General features: G+C 38.8%; 1 protein-coding gene across 1 annotated transcript in view; it reads left to right on the top strand.

Moving 5' to 3' along the window:
* Positions 1-18256, top strand: part of SDK1 (sidekick cell adhesion molecule 1) — a 418140-nt gene that overhangs the window by 126390 nt on the left and 273494 nt on the right. Inside the window, exons 3-4 of the mRNA XM_057416915.1 lie at positions 910-1016; positions 5325-5472. Of these exons, the coding sequence (XP_057272898.1) occupies positions 910-1016; positions 5325-5472 (255 nt within the window). The remainder of the gene's footprint in view (positions 1-909; positions 1017-5324; positions 5473-18256) is intronic.

Genomic DNA, 18256 nt, shown 5'->3' with positions numbered 1-18256 from the left:
AAACTAGATTTCTTCTACCTTCTTTGTTTTGATGCTGTCTGATCCTGTTCAGATACTAAGCTCTGTATGTGGGTGTGTATAGTGTATGAGGAGAGATGATTTCTTTTAGTGGAATTAAATCTTGAAGATTAAAATTCAGCACTTTTATTTTTCTGTATTTTCTCATAAAGACTTTCATTAATCCTACTGTAATATCTCCAGAAGGTGACCGTGGGAATATGTGCTTTGATTAATGTTTGTTTAATACAAGATTATCTATATTATTCATGCGTTTTATTCACATTAGAACTGTGCCTATCAGCTCATTTTCATGTTAAGTAATCAGATGTAGTTGAACCAGGAAGGTGGGCATTAGCAGACTAAAGTGACTTTAAGCACGGTGAAGGGCAGAACAGATACAGTATAGATTCCCCTGCCTCTTTTTTAGTACTCCTCTGAATTACAGTAGTTTCACAGTGTAGTAACCATCTTTATTTTTCCATTGGAAAGCTTTGATATTCCTTGCAAGTCTTCTTAATGCCTGTGTTTAGATTGCAGTTGTCTTGTGCCACCTCTGAACGAATTACCAGGCAGCTTTGCCTTAAGAATGAGGGTAGATAAAAACCTAAGGAAACTATGTAAGTCTATATTTCAGGAGAATTTGTGGAGAACTAATTGGTATTTATCAAATGTGGATTTTAAGACTGAAAGTTATATTATGCTTTTTAGGTATTTTTTCGTCTATATATTACGGACCATATTACCGCCAAAGACCAGAGATTATATGAGAATGCTGTTTGTGAGAAAAAATACAATAAGCATTTGAGACGGTGTGTAAAATATTTGAGGAGAAATAAGAAATACCACATAAAGTAGCATTGATCTGCCTTTAGGAAGAAGTGCACTATAATTCTGCATTTTGTCTTGTAGGTACATCATCCCAGCTCTGCAGAGGTCTGATGCTGGCTTTTATCAGTGTATCGTACGGAACAGGATGGGGGCATTGCTGCAAAGAAGATCTGAAGTTCAAGTGGCATGTATGTTTGAATGGAAGTTATTCTGTCATTCTTTAGTTAACTAATTCCTTTTGTGGGTAAAAAACACAATATACCAATAATATTTGCTAGTCTGAAAAGTTATTAGATGCCATTTTTCATACATTTCTAGATTATTGCATCACAGAAGTTCTCTTCTGGGAAACAGTTCAAAGCGCTGCAACATTAAGTCTTTAGAGCAAGCTCTGAGCCGTTCAAAGCCATCAAAATGAGATCATTTGGAGATAGCTGTAGCATGAAAAAACTATTATACCTTTCCCTGAATATACAGGGATTAAGAAAGGCCATATAGCACAAAACAAACAATCAATCAAAACAACAATAACAGCAACAAATAAAAGCGCAGAGGATATCTGAAAGAAAACTGTGTGGTGAAGATGGCTCCATGAAGATTTCGGATCACAATCCTTGTGATACAAAAGAAGCAGTTGCTTCACAACAAAACCCTTGCTAACAACGAACTTTACACTGAAAGAGGGGAGATTCAGATTAGGTATAAGGAAGTTGTTCTTCACTAGGAAGGTGGTGAGTGCAGGTTGCCCAGAGAAGCTGTGGCTGCCCCATCCCTGGCAGTGTTCAAGGCCAGGTTGGACAGGGCTTGGAGCAACCTGATCTAGTGGAAGGTGTCCCTGCCCATGGCAGGGGACTGGAACTAGATGAGCTTTAAGGTCCTTTCCAACCCAAACCATTCTATAAAAATTTATGCATCTGTTCTCAGCACCTTTGTGAACAAAACCCCCCAATGTTTGTACTGTGTTGATTTGGACTATGCAGAATTTTTTAGTTGATCTCTGATTTGGTATCTAACTTGCATTTGGAAACGTTAAATCGATTTGCTCTGGAGTTAGTGCTAGTTAACATGACCTTAGAAACGATCATATGCTCCAATCTTCTTTTTGTCGGTTAACATATAGGAAATATAATCCAAATAACTTGTGTTGAAATAATCATAGAATTAGGTCTTATTCTTTTTTCAAAGTTAAACCATAAAGTAATTAAAAAAAGATAGATTTGTATACTGTGTGTAAGCAATCTGATACATGGATCAAATTTCTCTTCCTCAGGGTCAGTTACTGGAAATTCAGTAGTAGTAAATGTCACTTGGTAAGTGGAATTTAGGGAAATTGAATTATTTATTAGAAACCCAATTGCAAGGAACTGATTCAAGTTAATTACTGTGTCATGAGGGAAATGACATGGATTTTCCTGTGTTTTAATATAGGAACAGTTACAGATGACACTACGTAAGTTTTGGTATCATGTTCACCAGTTTGCTGTATTCCGGTATGTTATGTTACTTATCTGTAATGTCAGTAGTATCAATACTTTGATCTCTCAGTGGTACTGTTTCAGAACTGCTGGGAGCTAATGTCAAAGTAAACTACTGCTAAAATAGTAATTTCCTTCCCTGCCTCCTACCAGCCCTTATGCCCCTGCTGTACACACCTCCTCATGACCTTGTGCTCACTCTGACGTGTGCCAGACCCTTGCAAGTACTTTTGTGAATAGTCTTCCTCTGTTTTGAGTGAATTATATTCAGTCACAGAGGATTTAGTGAGAGCTGGTGCAAATGAGCGGTATGGGGTACCTCCAGCAAGGTTAGGAGGCGAAGATGGAGCAGGGGAAGGTGTGGGTGGGATTCTTCTGCAGCAGTGAGCCATTAGATTAGCCTAGATGCCTGTGAAGTTGCATCTACAGGTGTGGTTTCAGGGGACAAAGGCTCTGGTAGCAGTACCAGAGAAAAATGTACCCATTTTCTCCTCCATCCCACTAATCGTTCCCGCTCTTGTATTGCAGCGGAGCACACTATCCCTTTAGGCTCAGCAGGAAAACTTGTTTGTACAGCTGTGAACTGGGAAACTTCTCCAAAATTTGGAAAGAGCAACAATTATTTTGTAGGGTTCGTTAAAACTGTTCCTCCCCTCCGGTTTGATTCCCTGTGCAGCTGTGCCGGCACTTGTACTAGTGGGGGGAACCGTTCTTGAGGAAGTACTTGTGGGAACGGTAGTGAGAAGGAGGTGCAGGAATACTTTACCGTGATACTGCTGCTAAAGAATTTAGTCTCCTGAAAAGACAGCTTTATTCCCCTCTGAATGAGGGAAAGATTTGCAACAAAGCGTTTTGTTTCTCCAGGCTTTTGTGTGTGTGTATGCATTTGGTTGTTCTTGAGAGAGAAAGAAGTGCCATTGTTTACTTCAGTTATAATTTTTTTCCCATTTAATTTGTAGTTCTGCATTGTTGAACAAAGTTAAAAAGCTTTTTTTGAAGGCTTCTGTGTCTGAATTAAGCAGTCCGTTTATTTCATAGAATGGTTAGGACTGGAAGGGACCTCTTTATTTCCCTGATAAAGACATAGAGACAAAGCAAAGCAGATCTTACATGACTTAAGGGAGACCTTTGATCTCAAACCTTTAGTGACATATATGGCTTCTGTATTGAAACTTGCCAGTCAGACCTGCACTTGAACACTTCACTGCAGGTGAAGTGTTTCACAAGTTTTAAATACCTTCTTTCTCCTCTCCCACCCAGTAGCTCTAATGGTAGCTACTGATACCATTGTTTTCTGCATTCTTACTTTTTGATCTAATTTAATTCATTTAAGCTGTGTGGATATAATGAAATACCTGATATTTTACCATGTTTTACTTTTTGCTTATTCTTGAAAACACAGCAGAAAGCAGTATTCCAAAGGGTTACTAAGATTATCTTTCCCAGTCATCAAGAGTTACAGGGAGTTTTTTATGTTAGATGTTACCCTCAGAAGGGTCCACAGGAACTATCGCTGCCACTGAATAAAGGATGCTTTCCAATACACTAAGATTGCTAGAGAAAAGTTGAAAGGCGCAATTCTTAATGTGCACTGAGCAAGATCTGAGGTGTTTTCCATGTCCTAGACCTCTGAAGTAGCAGGGAACCCATTCAGTAATTAAAAATCTCTTCTCAACACATGCTAACGTATTATTTAACTGAATGGGAACAGCTATTTGTGAGAAAACTGCTGGGTAAATCTTAATTACAGAATGGGCTTAAAACCTCTTGGATTGTGAAGACTGAAATAATCACATGACAGTGAAGTTAATTAGATCCACCTACGCGGTTTGAAACTCCTTTTCAAGTAGGTGATCTGATTACAGTTGTAAGAAATACGGAGCAACAGAGGAAGTACAATGCTGATTATGTCTGAATAAATAACTTGAACATCACAAAGATGATTAAAGCTTCTTTAAAATACCATGTGTTTTTAACTTCTGCTCTGGTTCTGTCTCTTCTCATCTCCTGCCATCACAGACCTGAGAGTAATCTATGTTTCAATGTCCTTTGCATCCCTCTCTGCAACAGAGAACTCTTAGAGAACCCTGTGGTCCTAAAAAAAGATAAAAAGGGAATTCAGTGGCAGAAGTGAGAGCAGTTTTCTCTGTGTGTCAGTTTTTTGGTTTAAAGCAAATTAAAATGCATAGAAGTTCTTTGGATTGTGAAAAAATAGGAGCCTAAAGCCCCGTTTATTTTAATGGATAGGAATGTGATACAAAAGGCAAAAGAAAAACAAGCAAACGTTCACCGAATTTTTACAAGGACCCCATGGGTACGTGAACTTGTCTCTGAAATAAAACCTTCAGGGGCAGAGCTTCTGCAATGGTTTTCTTTCTTCCATTAATTTTTTTGTTAAAAGCTGCTCTTTAATTCTACAGATGCCTTTGTAAATGTCAGAGACCTGGATGCACTATTTAAATTATAGTGTAGTGCCAGAACTAAGAGCTACCAACATGACTAGAGACTTGCTATTTTGGTTTCCATTTGGCTAGAGTGGCTTACCTGCATAGCTCTGACTACAGCTGCTGTCTGTTTGTGTAGCTATGGATAAAAGCATTAAAAACTCAACAGTGACTAAAAAATTGATAAACTTATATACACCATTCCTTTTATATACATTTTATATATACCATTTCTTTTATGTCGTGCTAGGATTTATTAATCAAGGATTTATTAAAACAAAACAAACTGTCATTAAAATGTCACTTTCACTTAAAATTGCTCCATTATTGCAAAAGAATACTGAAACTGTGCTGACTGATGCACTTCTGACTTGCACTAGCAGCGCTTGGATTTACCTTATGCCATATATTCATCCAAAACTACATTAATCAAAACTGTTTCATGATCTGTAGTATCATATTGACTAATTATAGCAATGCCAATGACTATTGTAAAACACATTTATTTCTCTGTCCACTGAAATGTGGAGAAAAAAAACAACTTCCATGACTCTTAGTATAATTTCTTTCTTTGCAGACATGGGGAACTTCATGGACACAAATCAGAGAAAAACAGTGACTGAAGGACAAGCTGCAGTTCTAAACCTCCTACACATACTCAGCTACCCAAGACCACAAGTGACATGGTTTAGAGACGGGCACAAGATTATACCAAGCAGCAGAATGTAAGTCAATTTAAAGCTTAAAATACCCCCACCCTAAAGTATGATTCATTATATTTGATAACACAGCTTACACTTTAAGTACACTGATTAAGCTTTAAAGAGACTAAAGTAGCTTTGTTCATACTAAGTTTGAGATAAATTACTATTTTAAGACCATCTCTGAACTTCCTAAGCAGTTTGACAAAATAATTCATGTGGTTTTAATGGTCCTGGTGCAGCATAAGGCACTAGATATGCGGAATGTCTGCGCTGCCTTCACGCTATTCATTTTCATGATACATTTTGGAAAAGTAAATGCTTATCTCTCAATTATGTTTACTTGAATGCACTAACTTAATGAATACTAAGTTTTTTCTCTTTTTAATATACGTCTGGGTTTTTTTTTACTTAGAGTTTTGTTTAATACTGTTTTCCTTATGATAAAATTCTAACTATTGATTAGTTTTCAGTCTCTTTTCAGCCTACACCGACAGTTTTATTTCATGACTCATTAGCAGCTCACCCTCTAATGGCACAGTACTTGCACCTTGATTAGTTATTATCTCAAGGTGTGCTCATTTATCCTTTCCTGAAACAGTTAGGAAGCCATCCTGTGTTTTTATCTGCACAGTTTTATTTAGACTGAAGGGTTTAGCTGCACCATTAAAAACTGGAGATAAAAATCTTTTTTTACTTGCCTAATTTATTAGGAAGCTGTTGAAATGCTATGAATGTTGGTGCTTATTTATATCTGTGTGCTATATTTTCCTGTATTCAAAGGGATAGATGTGCTAGCAACCGACGGTAATGGGATATTGCTAAGTTCCAGAGAGATGGTGAGTTCTTAGAGTTTAGATTAGAAAGGGAAAACTCTTCTTGGATTTTAATGTTATCAATCTGTCCTGTATATTTTGCTGCTGCTTATGTGCATTTTTTTCAACCTGAAAGCCGGTATTCTAGGCTTTTTGGAACTGTTAAAATTAGTGTTGCAGGGATGTGAAGAAACTATGTAATAATTTATGAATAATTTAATAGTAATTTGATGGGAAACAGCTGGAAGATGAAACAATGGGTTTCTGGGCAATCTCTTGAAGAGAGCTAAGTGACAAATCCTGAGTTATTAACCATTAAGAATCTGCTTCCTCCACTCCTGCAAATTTACTTTTGTCAATGCTGAGAATACACAAATCAGCAATTTGCGGCTGCGAAATAAAGCCTGTTGTCCAGGTAACAGGCAGTTTCTTGGGAAGTTCTATGGAGGAGCAGAATTGAATGACCTAGGCAAGCATGCAATATCTGACAATGCCATTTATCTGAGTTCCTTTAGTTTGGTAAAATTGCAGGTAGAGATGTGTGTAACCGTTAATAGAAAACCCTAATTTTCATATGCTCTACTTTACTCTTACTTCTACCCTGTTGGGATTATTGGAGTAAAATCAGTTGTAATTCATGGCTCTGTGGTAATGCTTACAATGGGAAAACTGTAAAGCTGTTCTATAGGGGAGTGAAATATGCCTAAAGGTTTCCACATATATTTATTTCCCTGGTCAGAAATTTTGTCTGAAACGAATTTGATGACATTCGTCTGGTCTGTGTAGGAATTTCCAAAAGCTTCTGCAGTAGAAGTACATGTGCTGGAAGTATAAACCTCCTTGGAAGTTTGATATATACTGTATAGTAAGCCTGATAAGTTCAGGAAGTGATGGATTTACGATACACATATCAACCATCAATGTACACTCTGTGTAGTAGGTCTGCTGGTCCCTCAAAGTACTGGAAAAAGCATATAGCATCCACTCATTTATTGCTGTCTGTGAAATTCTGGGTGTATGGCAGCTCTATAAATACAGGAAACCTGAGACATGGAGAAGATGCATTGAAAACTATGAGAAATGTAAAAATATCTTACAAGAACTGTTTGCTATCTGTGGAACAATTTGTGCATTTAACATGTTTTCTGTACACAAGGAGGTGTATCCATTTAACTGATCAGTTTAGCAGGTGATTCAGTTAGATTGATGCATCGGTTTGCCTGGGTCATCTCCTAAACTGATCAGTTAAATTGATACAAGCACCTTGTATGGATGCTCCTTAAACTGATTAAAAGTACCTTATATTGCTAAATCAATGTAAGGCTTTTTTAATGCTCTTAAACAAGCTTAGACTGATTTGGCTAAATCAATCAGCTGGTCTGTCAGCTGTAATAATGATTTCTAAGAGTGACATTGCTGCAGTGTATGTAGACGAAGGAAATAAGCAGTGCTAAAAATGAGGTCAGTAGTGGTGCTAATGGTACAATTCCTTCAAATAGCTGGTCAAGTTAACATGCACTCAGAAGTCTTAATGTACATGTACTTAACCCTGGACCACTTTTATGCCATAATGATCCTGATGCTTATTTACACAGAGCTACTGTCACCACTAGAACAAATGCGTTTCACTTATGTGGAAGCAGAGACTGCACTGGGTTGTCCATATGTGGGAAATACAAAAGATTGAAAGTAAGGACTAGTCCTGAGAAAAATAATTCATAACATGCTTTGAGGAATATCATATAATTGGCTCTGCAGGAGGGTTTCCCTAGCAGGTTTAATATAATATATGCTGTCATCTTTCTCCTTCACTGTTTATCAGTATTTAGGACATTTATGGGAGGGGTTCTTCCAACTGTTCAGTGTTGCAAAGGTCATGTATTTCTAGGGAGCCAAGATAACAGAATTGCTGAATTGTCTACATGTATTATTTTACTGATACTTTACAATATGTTAAGAAAGACTCCTATTTGTTTTTTGTGTTTTCTAGCAGTTATTTATGCACATTAATGCAGTTGCCAGTTCTAACAAGTCATGGAATCATGGAATGGTTTGGATTGGAAGGGACCTTAAAGCTCATCCAGTTCCAAATCCCTGCCATGGGCAGGGACACCTTCCACTAGACGAGGTTGCTCCAAGCCCCGTCCCACCTGGCCTTGAACGCTGCCAGGGATGGGGCAGCCACAGCTTCACTGGGCAACCTGAGCCAGTGTCTCACCATCGTCATCATGAAAATTTCTTTCTTATACCTAGTCTAAATCTACCCTCTTTTAGTTTAAAACCACTGCCCCTTGTCCAGTTGCTACAAGCCCTATTCAAACGTTTGGCCCTGTCTTTCCCATAAGCCCCTTTCAAGTAGTGAAAATCTCCCTGGAGCCTTCTCTTCTCCAGGCTGAACAAGCCCAGCTCTCTCAGCCTCTCTCCATAGCAGAAGGCTCCAGCCCTCAGAGCATCTTCGTTACCTCCTCTGGACTCTCTCCAACAGCTCCACATCCTTCTTACACTCTCCCACCAGAGCAGATATTCCTTAATTCTGATGACCAGATGCAAAATCCCTGTAATTTCCTGTTTCTCTTACTGATCATTAGGCTAAAAAGTGTCAGTTGTTTAGGCTGGGGAAAATAGAAGAGATTCTGTGGCTAAGTTAAGTTTCACCTTTTTTGAGTCAGAATGGTGTCCTGCTCTATGAGTCTGCATGGCTGTGTGTCCTGGGTTCAGCAGTAGCAGTCATGTTTCTCCTCCTTGGTAGCTGGTGCAGTGCAGTGTTTTGACTTTCGGCGCGGGAACAGAGCTGATAGAGATGTTTTGGTTTGGCCAAGGACTTTGTGAGCCTCATGCTCTGCCAGGGAGGAGGGGAAGCTGGGAGGAAGCAGAGACAGGACACCTGACCCAAACTGACCAAAGAGCTATTCCATACCACAGCACGTCATGCCCAGGATGTAACTGGGAGTTAGCCGGAAGGGCTGGGAGACTGCAGGGTTGGAGGAGATATCAGTCGGAGCTTGGTGGGGCTGGGGGGGGCGAGTTATCGGTCGGCTGGTGGTGAGGTGTTGTATTCCCTTGTTATTTCCTTTATCATTATTATCATTGGTGGTAGCAGTAGTGATTTGTGTTATACCTTAGTTACTAAACTGTTCTTATCTCAACCCGTGGGAGTTGCATTCTTTTCGATTCTCCTCTCCGTCCCTCCGAGAGCAGGGGGAGGGCAAGAAAGGGGGGGAAGTGAGCGAACAAGTTACCTGACTGGGTTTAAACCACGACACTGTGGTATTTTCTTTATATAACATTTCCTTTGAGACATAGGCAGGTGTTTTTTTTCAAGCTGCATATTCTGTTTGATTTAACTGCCAGTGTACCTCATGGTGGAATTTGACAGCAAATAACTATGTATTCATTCCCATTTTAGTGGTGTTGATGCCATAATATTTTGTTAAAGCCTCTGGATAAAGACAAGAATAGCATGACAGGTTCCTCCTACATGAGTTGGCATGTGAAGTCAGAAATCCCTGTATAATATATGAATGTGAAGCAAATGGCCTGCGTATACTCATGGGGTTGTTGTTACAGTTTATGACTTAAGGCAACTAACAAATCTGCAGCAGAGCTCCTGTGACGTGATGGTGTGTGTTTAAAAATTTAAGTCTTAAAGTTTTCTCCTCTTCTCTTAGTACACTTTGCATGTATATAAAGTCTGGCTCTTGTGCTTTGTCTGTCGCAAAAGCCTCAGCTTGATATTTTGTAGAGGAATTTCTAGATCATCTGAAGAAAGCTGTCTTCATGCTATGGAAGTACGAAGTAGAGAATCAGAGAGAAGACCAACAGATCAAGAGCAAGAGAAAAGAAGGAGCAAAGAGAGGCGTTAGGGTTTAGGATGGGTTTTATTATTACCTTACATGAGAATTTCCCAAGCAGTTTTAGAAAAGACTTCACGTTACTCCAAGACGGATTAATGTTTTCCAAATACGCCATCACACTAATATGGAATTACAAGTGCACTATTATCCAGGGCCTTGACTGATGGGGTGATTTCACCTGTTTCCCCTCATATCTTACAGAAGACAATAGACTCTTAAAAGGTAACTGCATCAAAAGAAATTGCTACTCCGAGATGTCAAGTCTTCAGCTTAGCTTGTATGGGTGTACTTCACTGGACTTACAAGCAGAGCACATTTAACTTTACACAAGGCATGTACCGTGCCTTGGAGAGGCACAAAGGACAGTGGCACCGTCAAGGTCTACAATTGCCTTTCAGTTGTGGTATTGAGGAGTGGAATTCCTAATACTCTTAGAGGATTTTGTTACCTTTGGCTGAGTTGTTCACCGAAAAGGTTCACTCTAGCTGTCAATTCATTTATTGGTGCCTTCTTTTAGAAGAAAACTTCTACTATGAAGACATTAGTACTGTCTTCATTATGTTTCTTACAGTGAAACTATTTTTTTTTCCGCTATTATGCTGCAGTGAGATGAGTATTAACTCATGTCTTTTGTTAGTGGAATTATGTCTGACACAAACCAGGAAAGGTCATTTTCCAGTTTCATGGAAAGGCACTTCTGGGCTGTCCCTTTCAGCTGGGTGGACATTTTGTCACTTAGTTAGCTGTTAATGAATCAAAGCACTAGAAACGCACTTCATCCCACTAGTATTCAAACCACGACAACAGGGAAGATGGATTGCATTGCCTTTAGGTATATGTAAGCTTAATATCTTTTTTTTTTTCAGTAAGAACAATTACTTATGCATTTGAATGTGTGTGGTCATTACATTACACATTCATTGCATTATTTAGTCTCCTATAGAGACTAAATGTGCTGACAGATTGTGGATGAAAATATGTTAGGCACAAGCAACTGTCAAATAAGACTTGCTGTGACTTTGAACACTCATAATACCTTGCAAATAAGCAAAGCTGGTGCAGATTTCCTAGCCATTTGTTAAGGTAAAATTGTAACTGTATTAATGACAGTCTCAGAAAAAGTAGGTGTACCTAAATAGGCTTTAAAAGATGAGGAATAATTAAAGTACCTATGAATAGTACAACAGATTTGGGGCTGATACTAGCACTAGATTAGGTTTCGCCTTGATGATAGCAGCTCACCGTGTGCTATATACTTATTTTTCACTTTAAAACAAACACCACTTCATTTCTGTATGAGCAGTTCTAGTGCCAGCAAAGCAGTTCTCTACAAATACCAGCCTGTTGTACGACTCACGTTAGTTGCACATAATTACTTTCCATATACACTGGATAATACTTTAATTAAACTTGTGATGATTATCATTAGTGAACAATAAATTCAGAGACTGTCAACTCTGCTGTGTATTAGTTGAGCAATACTGTAAGTAGTTTGCAGATCTAGGTCTGCTGACATCATGGAGTGACACCTCTCAGTAGTAAGAGATGTGACAGAAAGCCTAGGTGCTGGTTTCATCTGCCCGTACCTTTTACAGGCTCCACGTTAATTTTAAACTCAGTACCTAAAAAAGGAAGACTATTTTGTAGAATTATTTCCTTACACTGAAATTCATTAGTGCCTATTATTCATTTATTTAATCAAATGTCTGCGTCAAGTGATTTCAAATTGAAGGAACAGGCAGCGCTAGGAATCATCTTACATAAATTTTACTGTTATCCCCAAGGCCCGTATGCATACGAAAGACTGTAGGGAAATCTCCTATCATCTCTTCAAGTCCTCAGTTTGGGTAGTCCTGGATGCTGTCAGTGGACTGTTTTGAGTATTATTGCCAGCTGTGTTTGGTAGAGAAAAACGTTAACACCTCAGGGTAAGCAAATCCCAGGATTATTTTCTAAAGCTGTTTGACTTGTCTAGATTCAACCTCACTGTTTTTCTCTCTGCTCATAATTTGTTTGCCACAGGTTTTAAACATGTGCTTCAAAAATTAGTTCATTCAGACCTCTTCACTTTCAGGGTGAACTCTCATGTGTTGGTTAGATGAAGAGTCATATTTGGGGACCATGTATGTGCTGAATGCAGGGTATGTAGGAGCAACATGGTCCATCACAGTGTGGGTGAGGGATAGTATCAAAAGCTTGCTGCCAAAGAGCATACCTTTAGCAAGGCTTACTTGGAAGAGGATTCCTCCCAAGAGAGACACTGATGAGATGCAAGGCACATTTTGGGATTTGAGCAACATATTTCATTACAAATTTGGACCATGAACCACAGAGGGTTTTTTTAATGTGTATGTTTTTCATAATGCAGAGGAAGTTGCTGCCACTATGCTAGCACTGTAAAATCCATCCTTTTTGCTAAAATAACCAAAACAGTGGGTGCTTGCAACTAACATTATGTTTTAATGGGCCTTGGCTGCTCACAGTATCTTTCAGTGCAATCTTGAACAATAAAACTTAGACATTTGAAAGATCATTGTCTAAGGGGAAAATCTGACAGCTGGGTATTGTTTTTCCTAAGATGATCACATTGAAAAAGAAATCGTTTCATGTGCCACCACATTTATTAATCACAGATTTGGATTTTGTAAAGCAAAGGGAATGGAAGTGTCAGTAGAAGGAAACTGTTTGGTGATTGAGTTATCACAGCTTGCAGTAGAAATTGATTTATGAGTTTGTTGCTTTCTGGGGACAAATGTACTTTGAGCGAGAAAATATGGACTATGAAAAAAGGTGTTAATAGCATTACTCTTTGAAAGTAAATTATACATTTATATCCAATATAGATGTGGGTAAATATGAAAACCCATTGTCTTTCTACTTTGGGGCTCGCTTCTTGCATCTGCTGCATTTCCTAATCAGAATCAAGTATCATATTAAGGATAAATAGTGCATATAATCCTTTAACAACTACTGTGCTTTTCTGGGACAGCATTTTTCTGTCCATCTTTGAAGTACTCCATCTACAAATGGAAATATTTTAATATGCAGGCAAGATAAGACTATTTAAGAGTCTTGCAGTCGTTCTTAAGAGCAAATATGCAAAAGAAATCTCTTGCTTTAAAAAGTAGCAATTGTTCACAAATCCCTGGGAACAATTTATCTCTTATGACCCCTCACATATTCCTGGTTTTATGGAAATAGATGCAAATGCTTTGATAAGTCACATTTGTGACTTATGACATATAACAGAAGGTAATGTCTTATGTTTACCGATTAACTTTTATTACTCAAAGCTGACTGAAATAAAATCTATTTGTCAGTACTTCTGGCTAAATACTGCAAAGGGTTATTAATTTTCTTTCTATGCACAAATGAATACATTTGTCTTTCCTTATGGATCTAGTGGATTTTTATATGATGTATAAAGATGTCAAGACAAAAGTTTGTCATTTTATAATACAGGTTTATGTAGGATAATTTAAAAAGCCTATCATTTTGGCAGATTCGCTTTCCTATTGAAAACTGTAGTGTGATTCAGGCAGGGGAAATAAAAGCCCACAGAGCTTTGGGCTCTGGGGATATATTGGGACTTTCGTGGTTGATTTGCATCAAGTCCACTTTGTTAACAGCATTCAACTTGAATTTAAGGAATTTGGTACATGGAAGCAAATGTGAAACAGACCTTATATTAATTAATGCTGCAGAGAAAGGAAGAAGCTGGCAGCCTGCCTATGGCCTATCTCTGATCCTTGGTTGTGAGTGGAATCTTTATCTGGTTTGTGTTTAGCCTTCATCTAACGGATTCCCAATGAATTTCAATAAATTGTAAGTGCCCTGTCTGAGCCTTAACTGGGTCTAACTGATTCATATGAGAGGGGTGGTTTAGGCTCTGATGAGACTCTATAAAAGCATCTAGCAATTAGAAGTGAGAAAAAACAGTCAAACTCTGCCAATATTCATATTTATCTGCTTCATGTTAGCACTACCTTTTATTTCTTAATAGACCCTTCTGGCTATTTTGATACATTACACAAATCTGTCGTTTTATATGTCAATTCTAGAGGTAGACAAACAAGGCATCTGTTTATTGGGATGTCCACAGTCATCACTTGCTTGCTCAACTTTATTCTCTTTGCTTTTTCCTCTAAACTTGTGTCACTAGAATGAGGGAAGAGTAGAATAGATCAGTCTGCTTTTCGTCATAGCAGTGGCAAGAGGAAAGGGTGAGAAAAGCAGATGCTGAAGGAAGCCTAAGCCTCTCCTCCGCTTCCACCTGCTTTATCCATAGTGTCATCACAGAGCTGGAGGATACCATAGTTGGATGGCGCATGTGTGAACTCTGTGAATACTGGGAGAAAGATGGATTGTGTTCTTCAACCTAGATGGAGGAAAGAGAAAGAGAGGAATTCAAAGGTGGCATGGCTTGGGGAAATGGTCGCAAATCCTACGAGAAGGGTAGGGGGGGTGAGGAGGAGCTGAGAAGATGGTGGTCTGGGAGTGGTGGTTTTCAGCTTTCACTCACATGGCAGAGGTGTCCTGAGGGTGTGACCCATGCTCGTGTCACCATATTGTGCAGCCCCATAGGAAGAAAACACAGCCTCCCCAAAAGATCAGAAAACCCCACACTTGTTCCATGAGCTGCCTCACTCTCCTGTAATGTCTTCCCCCAACATCTTGCTGACCTTTCCAATCCAAACACCCATCAAAGACCCCTATATTACCACTGATCCCTCCCAGTCAAATGTCCTCTCTGGACTCCCTCTCTGTCACTGGAAAACTAAGCGTTGCCAACATTTTGTCTTTCTTTGTAGTGGGTTATCTGTAGAAGTGAAACTGAGTGTGTAGTTGACAAATAAATTCACAGCTCAAGAAGCAGCAGGAGAAATATCTAGCAATATCTGGCTTGTGTGTTCCTGGCTACTTGAATTCTCAGAATAGAGGTACAAAGGAGATCTTATTAGGAGAAGCGCTTGAACGCACTGAAGCCAAGATCTGTACAACAAAATTTTGTGTACTTTTCTCCAAACCTTCAGAGCCTATTCCCTTCCTTTAAATTAGAGTTTTGCTACATTTTTGTCGGTGATCTTTCAGGAAACTCTATTTGCTGTTGTCATCGAGCACCCAATACCATTTGCAAGAATTTGAACAACTCAGTTGCTGTCTGCCAGCTGCCATGTGTTCTTTTCTGACTTCCAGCACCTCTTCACTGCAGGAAGAGTCCAATGCTTTCCTAATAATCACTGGTTCAAATCACTGATTATTTTAAAATATCAAATCTCTTTTTTGGCCATCCATCAGCTGTTTCCATGGGAACTGGCTTTAGCAGCAACAAGAAGCAGAGTTTATTGGGATACTTATAAATTTCAGTGGCTGTTTGTCGGATGGCTGCGTTTTCTGTTTACCCGACCAATATTGCAGCAACAACATCATAATACACTTGTACTTTTCATTTTAATTTATTTGTGTTTCTCTTTGAATTTTTCACAACTTAGCAGAAATGTTATGATCAAGGAGAGGGAAATGTCAATAATGTCCAACACACGCAGTCAATATTGTGTGTTTCCAATAAATGTCCTTATGATTCTTTCAACTGGGACTATGATAAAAAAGAATGGAAAAATATCCTGCCTTGACAAGGGCAAAAGACAGGTGGAAGCTCCTTCTCTTAGGGATTTCAGGTACAGTATTGACCTTCGGTAATCTTATCCCAGAGTTTCTTCTATCCAAAGTCTTACTTCCTCTACCTTTTGCCCCAGAACAACCATTTCCCTAAGTCTGCAGCTCACCTTCCTGCTCAGTGCTCAAATTCGCCTAATTCATGCTATTTCAGAGCTCCATAAAATCACTCTGTAATTCCTGCTTCCCAACTATTCCTGTCATCTACAGCCAGGCTCTCTACCCTCTCTGTCACCTTCTCCATAAGACCCTCTCACTCAGGGGTCCAGTACTTGTGCAATTCTTGTCCAGACCTTGCTGCTGCTCTTTGTCCCCTTGTCTGCTGCTGGCCCCATCTGCTGTCCTCTCTGGTGAGTGTGGCCAGGTGTGCCCATCTTGCTCCCTGGTGCTCCCTGCATAACCCGTGTTACCTTTGATGCTGGAAGAGAAGCACAAATGTAGGCTGAGTCATTGCCCATACATCAGCACAGGCAGCTAGCTGAGAGGAAGAAAGGAGGTAAATCCAAGAGAAAGGTAGTCATATAAACACTAGCATTTTTAAAACCTACTTACCAAATTAGTAAGTAGTGGTAGTGTGGATTTAAATATGCTGTTTTGCTGTAGATTTGTATGTAGTATTGAAGTATCAAAGAGAATAATTGAGCAACTAATTGAATGTACTGTTTATATGCATATCTATCCAGCTTTTTCCTTTTCTTCCAACAGCTTTAGAATGAAAACCAGTACTTTTGTAGCTTGTCATTATTTTGGTTCAGAAGTGAGACAGCCATTTAAGACAAATCTCAAATCTTGAAAAGCTGTTCTGCTACGAGACCTTATACTGAACAAGCAACCCTGTCATCTTCTTCTATCTTCTTAGACTGTTTTTGTTGTCACAGATGGAAGTTGGCTTAACAAGGAAATATTTTGGGGCAAAATAGATCATTTGTACTAATAAACATTCTGGAACAAAACTGAAGATGATTTGTCTTGCAAAATAGGAGAGGGGAAATTGTTAGATGTTCCATTTAGTGCTGAGGTACAAGGGGAGAAATGCTGATTTCCCCAGGCTATTAAATTCTCTCTGAAGAGTTTCCACTAGCGTGAAGCGTCTCATAAAGCTACTGTAGAAGCCACTAAAAAACATTCCCTACCCCCATTTGTCAGCTACTAATACACTAGATCTTACTTGGTCACATCTAGATAAATTAACTGTCCTTCAGTAAAATGGCACAGTTCCTTGATTTGTTGAATGACCCCAAAATAAAAGTACATTGTTGCTAATTCTGCTGCAAGTCTTTATATCTTTGATTCTATCCCTCATTGCAATGTCTTTCTGCCCAAATCTAACATGTGGAGGCCAGTGGAAGTGCCTTGAAAATTCTCAGTTCCTGCTTTTTTATGTAGTCTGTGCTTTCACAGAAGCTCATCTTAGATCACGGTATTCGCTGTTGCAATATTCACCACAAAACCCACTTTCTAAACCAAATATCTGCCCTCATATCTTTGTGTCTGCTTGTTTATCAACAATTTATTCACATGTAGTGTAATTATGACGAAATCAAGCTGTATTATCAGAGATGGATTTTTCTGCATGCATATGTCTAGTTAAAACCATGCTGCAGTGAGGAGGATGATAAATACCTGGCAAGTCATGGCTAAGGGTGTGTAGCAGGAACATGAGTAGAGAATATTGTGGAGCTTCTTTGCTGGGTCCTAGATCTGGTGTTTTGTCTGGACCTGAGTATGGTTTCAAGGACATTATCTGAAGAGTGTATTAACTTAATCTTCAGAAACCTTTTAGCAGAAGTAGTGAAAATACCTTGAATGGATCTTGTAAATAGGCCTTTATTATCTGTTGATGGCTTAAAAATTCTAGTACACGATATAAACTAATATGCCACTGATAATTTAATAAGAGGCAGTTAGCAAAATCTTGTTTCAGTGAAATAAAGAGAAGCGGCAGTTTAATATTTTAATGCCTGATAGCTTCTAATCCAGAGCTGTCAGAGTTAATTTTACTAAATAAAAGACTTTATGGTGCTGAAGGCTCACTAATCAACATTCATAAAGGTACAATTTCAGTTGTCATCCTCTTGTCTCTTTGGGAAGCCACTTTTATTCAGGAAACAATTCCTGAATGGAAAAGCCCCATGGGCATCAAGTGCCAAAACTGGTGTGTAAAATATACCTTGCCTTCTCTCATGAAACCTATAGAGGTAATACTGGATGAATAAAGAATCTGAAGGTAATTCCTGATGGTTTTAATTATTTAGGCAAAATCATTTCACTGGTAGGGAAATTTCTGATTGAGGAAAACCTTTTAGAGTTCTCTTTCTCTCACTGGGAGATAGTAATGAATTATGGGGTCTCTGAGACTGCTGTCATCTACTCTGAAGCCTGCTGCACCCGTTGGGATATTCACTTCATCTGTTCTAATACGTTCTGCTACTGGTAGGTGTGCATTTTAATCATTTCGATAGT

The sequence above is a fragment of the Pezoporus wallicus genome, unplaced genomic scaffold (assembly GCF_028554395.1).
Source record: "Pezoporus wallicus isolate ANWC-B61680 ecotype Strahan unplaced genomic scaffold, APGP_CSIRO_Pwel_v1 scaffold_7392, whole genome shotgun sequence".
In the NCBI taxonomy this organism is placed as follows: Eukaryota; Metazoa; Chordata; class Aves; order Psittaciformes; family Psittacidae; genus Pezoporus; species Pezoporus wallicus.
Note: the sequence above shows the minus strand (reverse complement) of the source record. Positions and strands in the feature narration are given on the sequence as shown.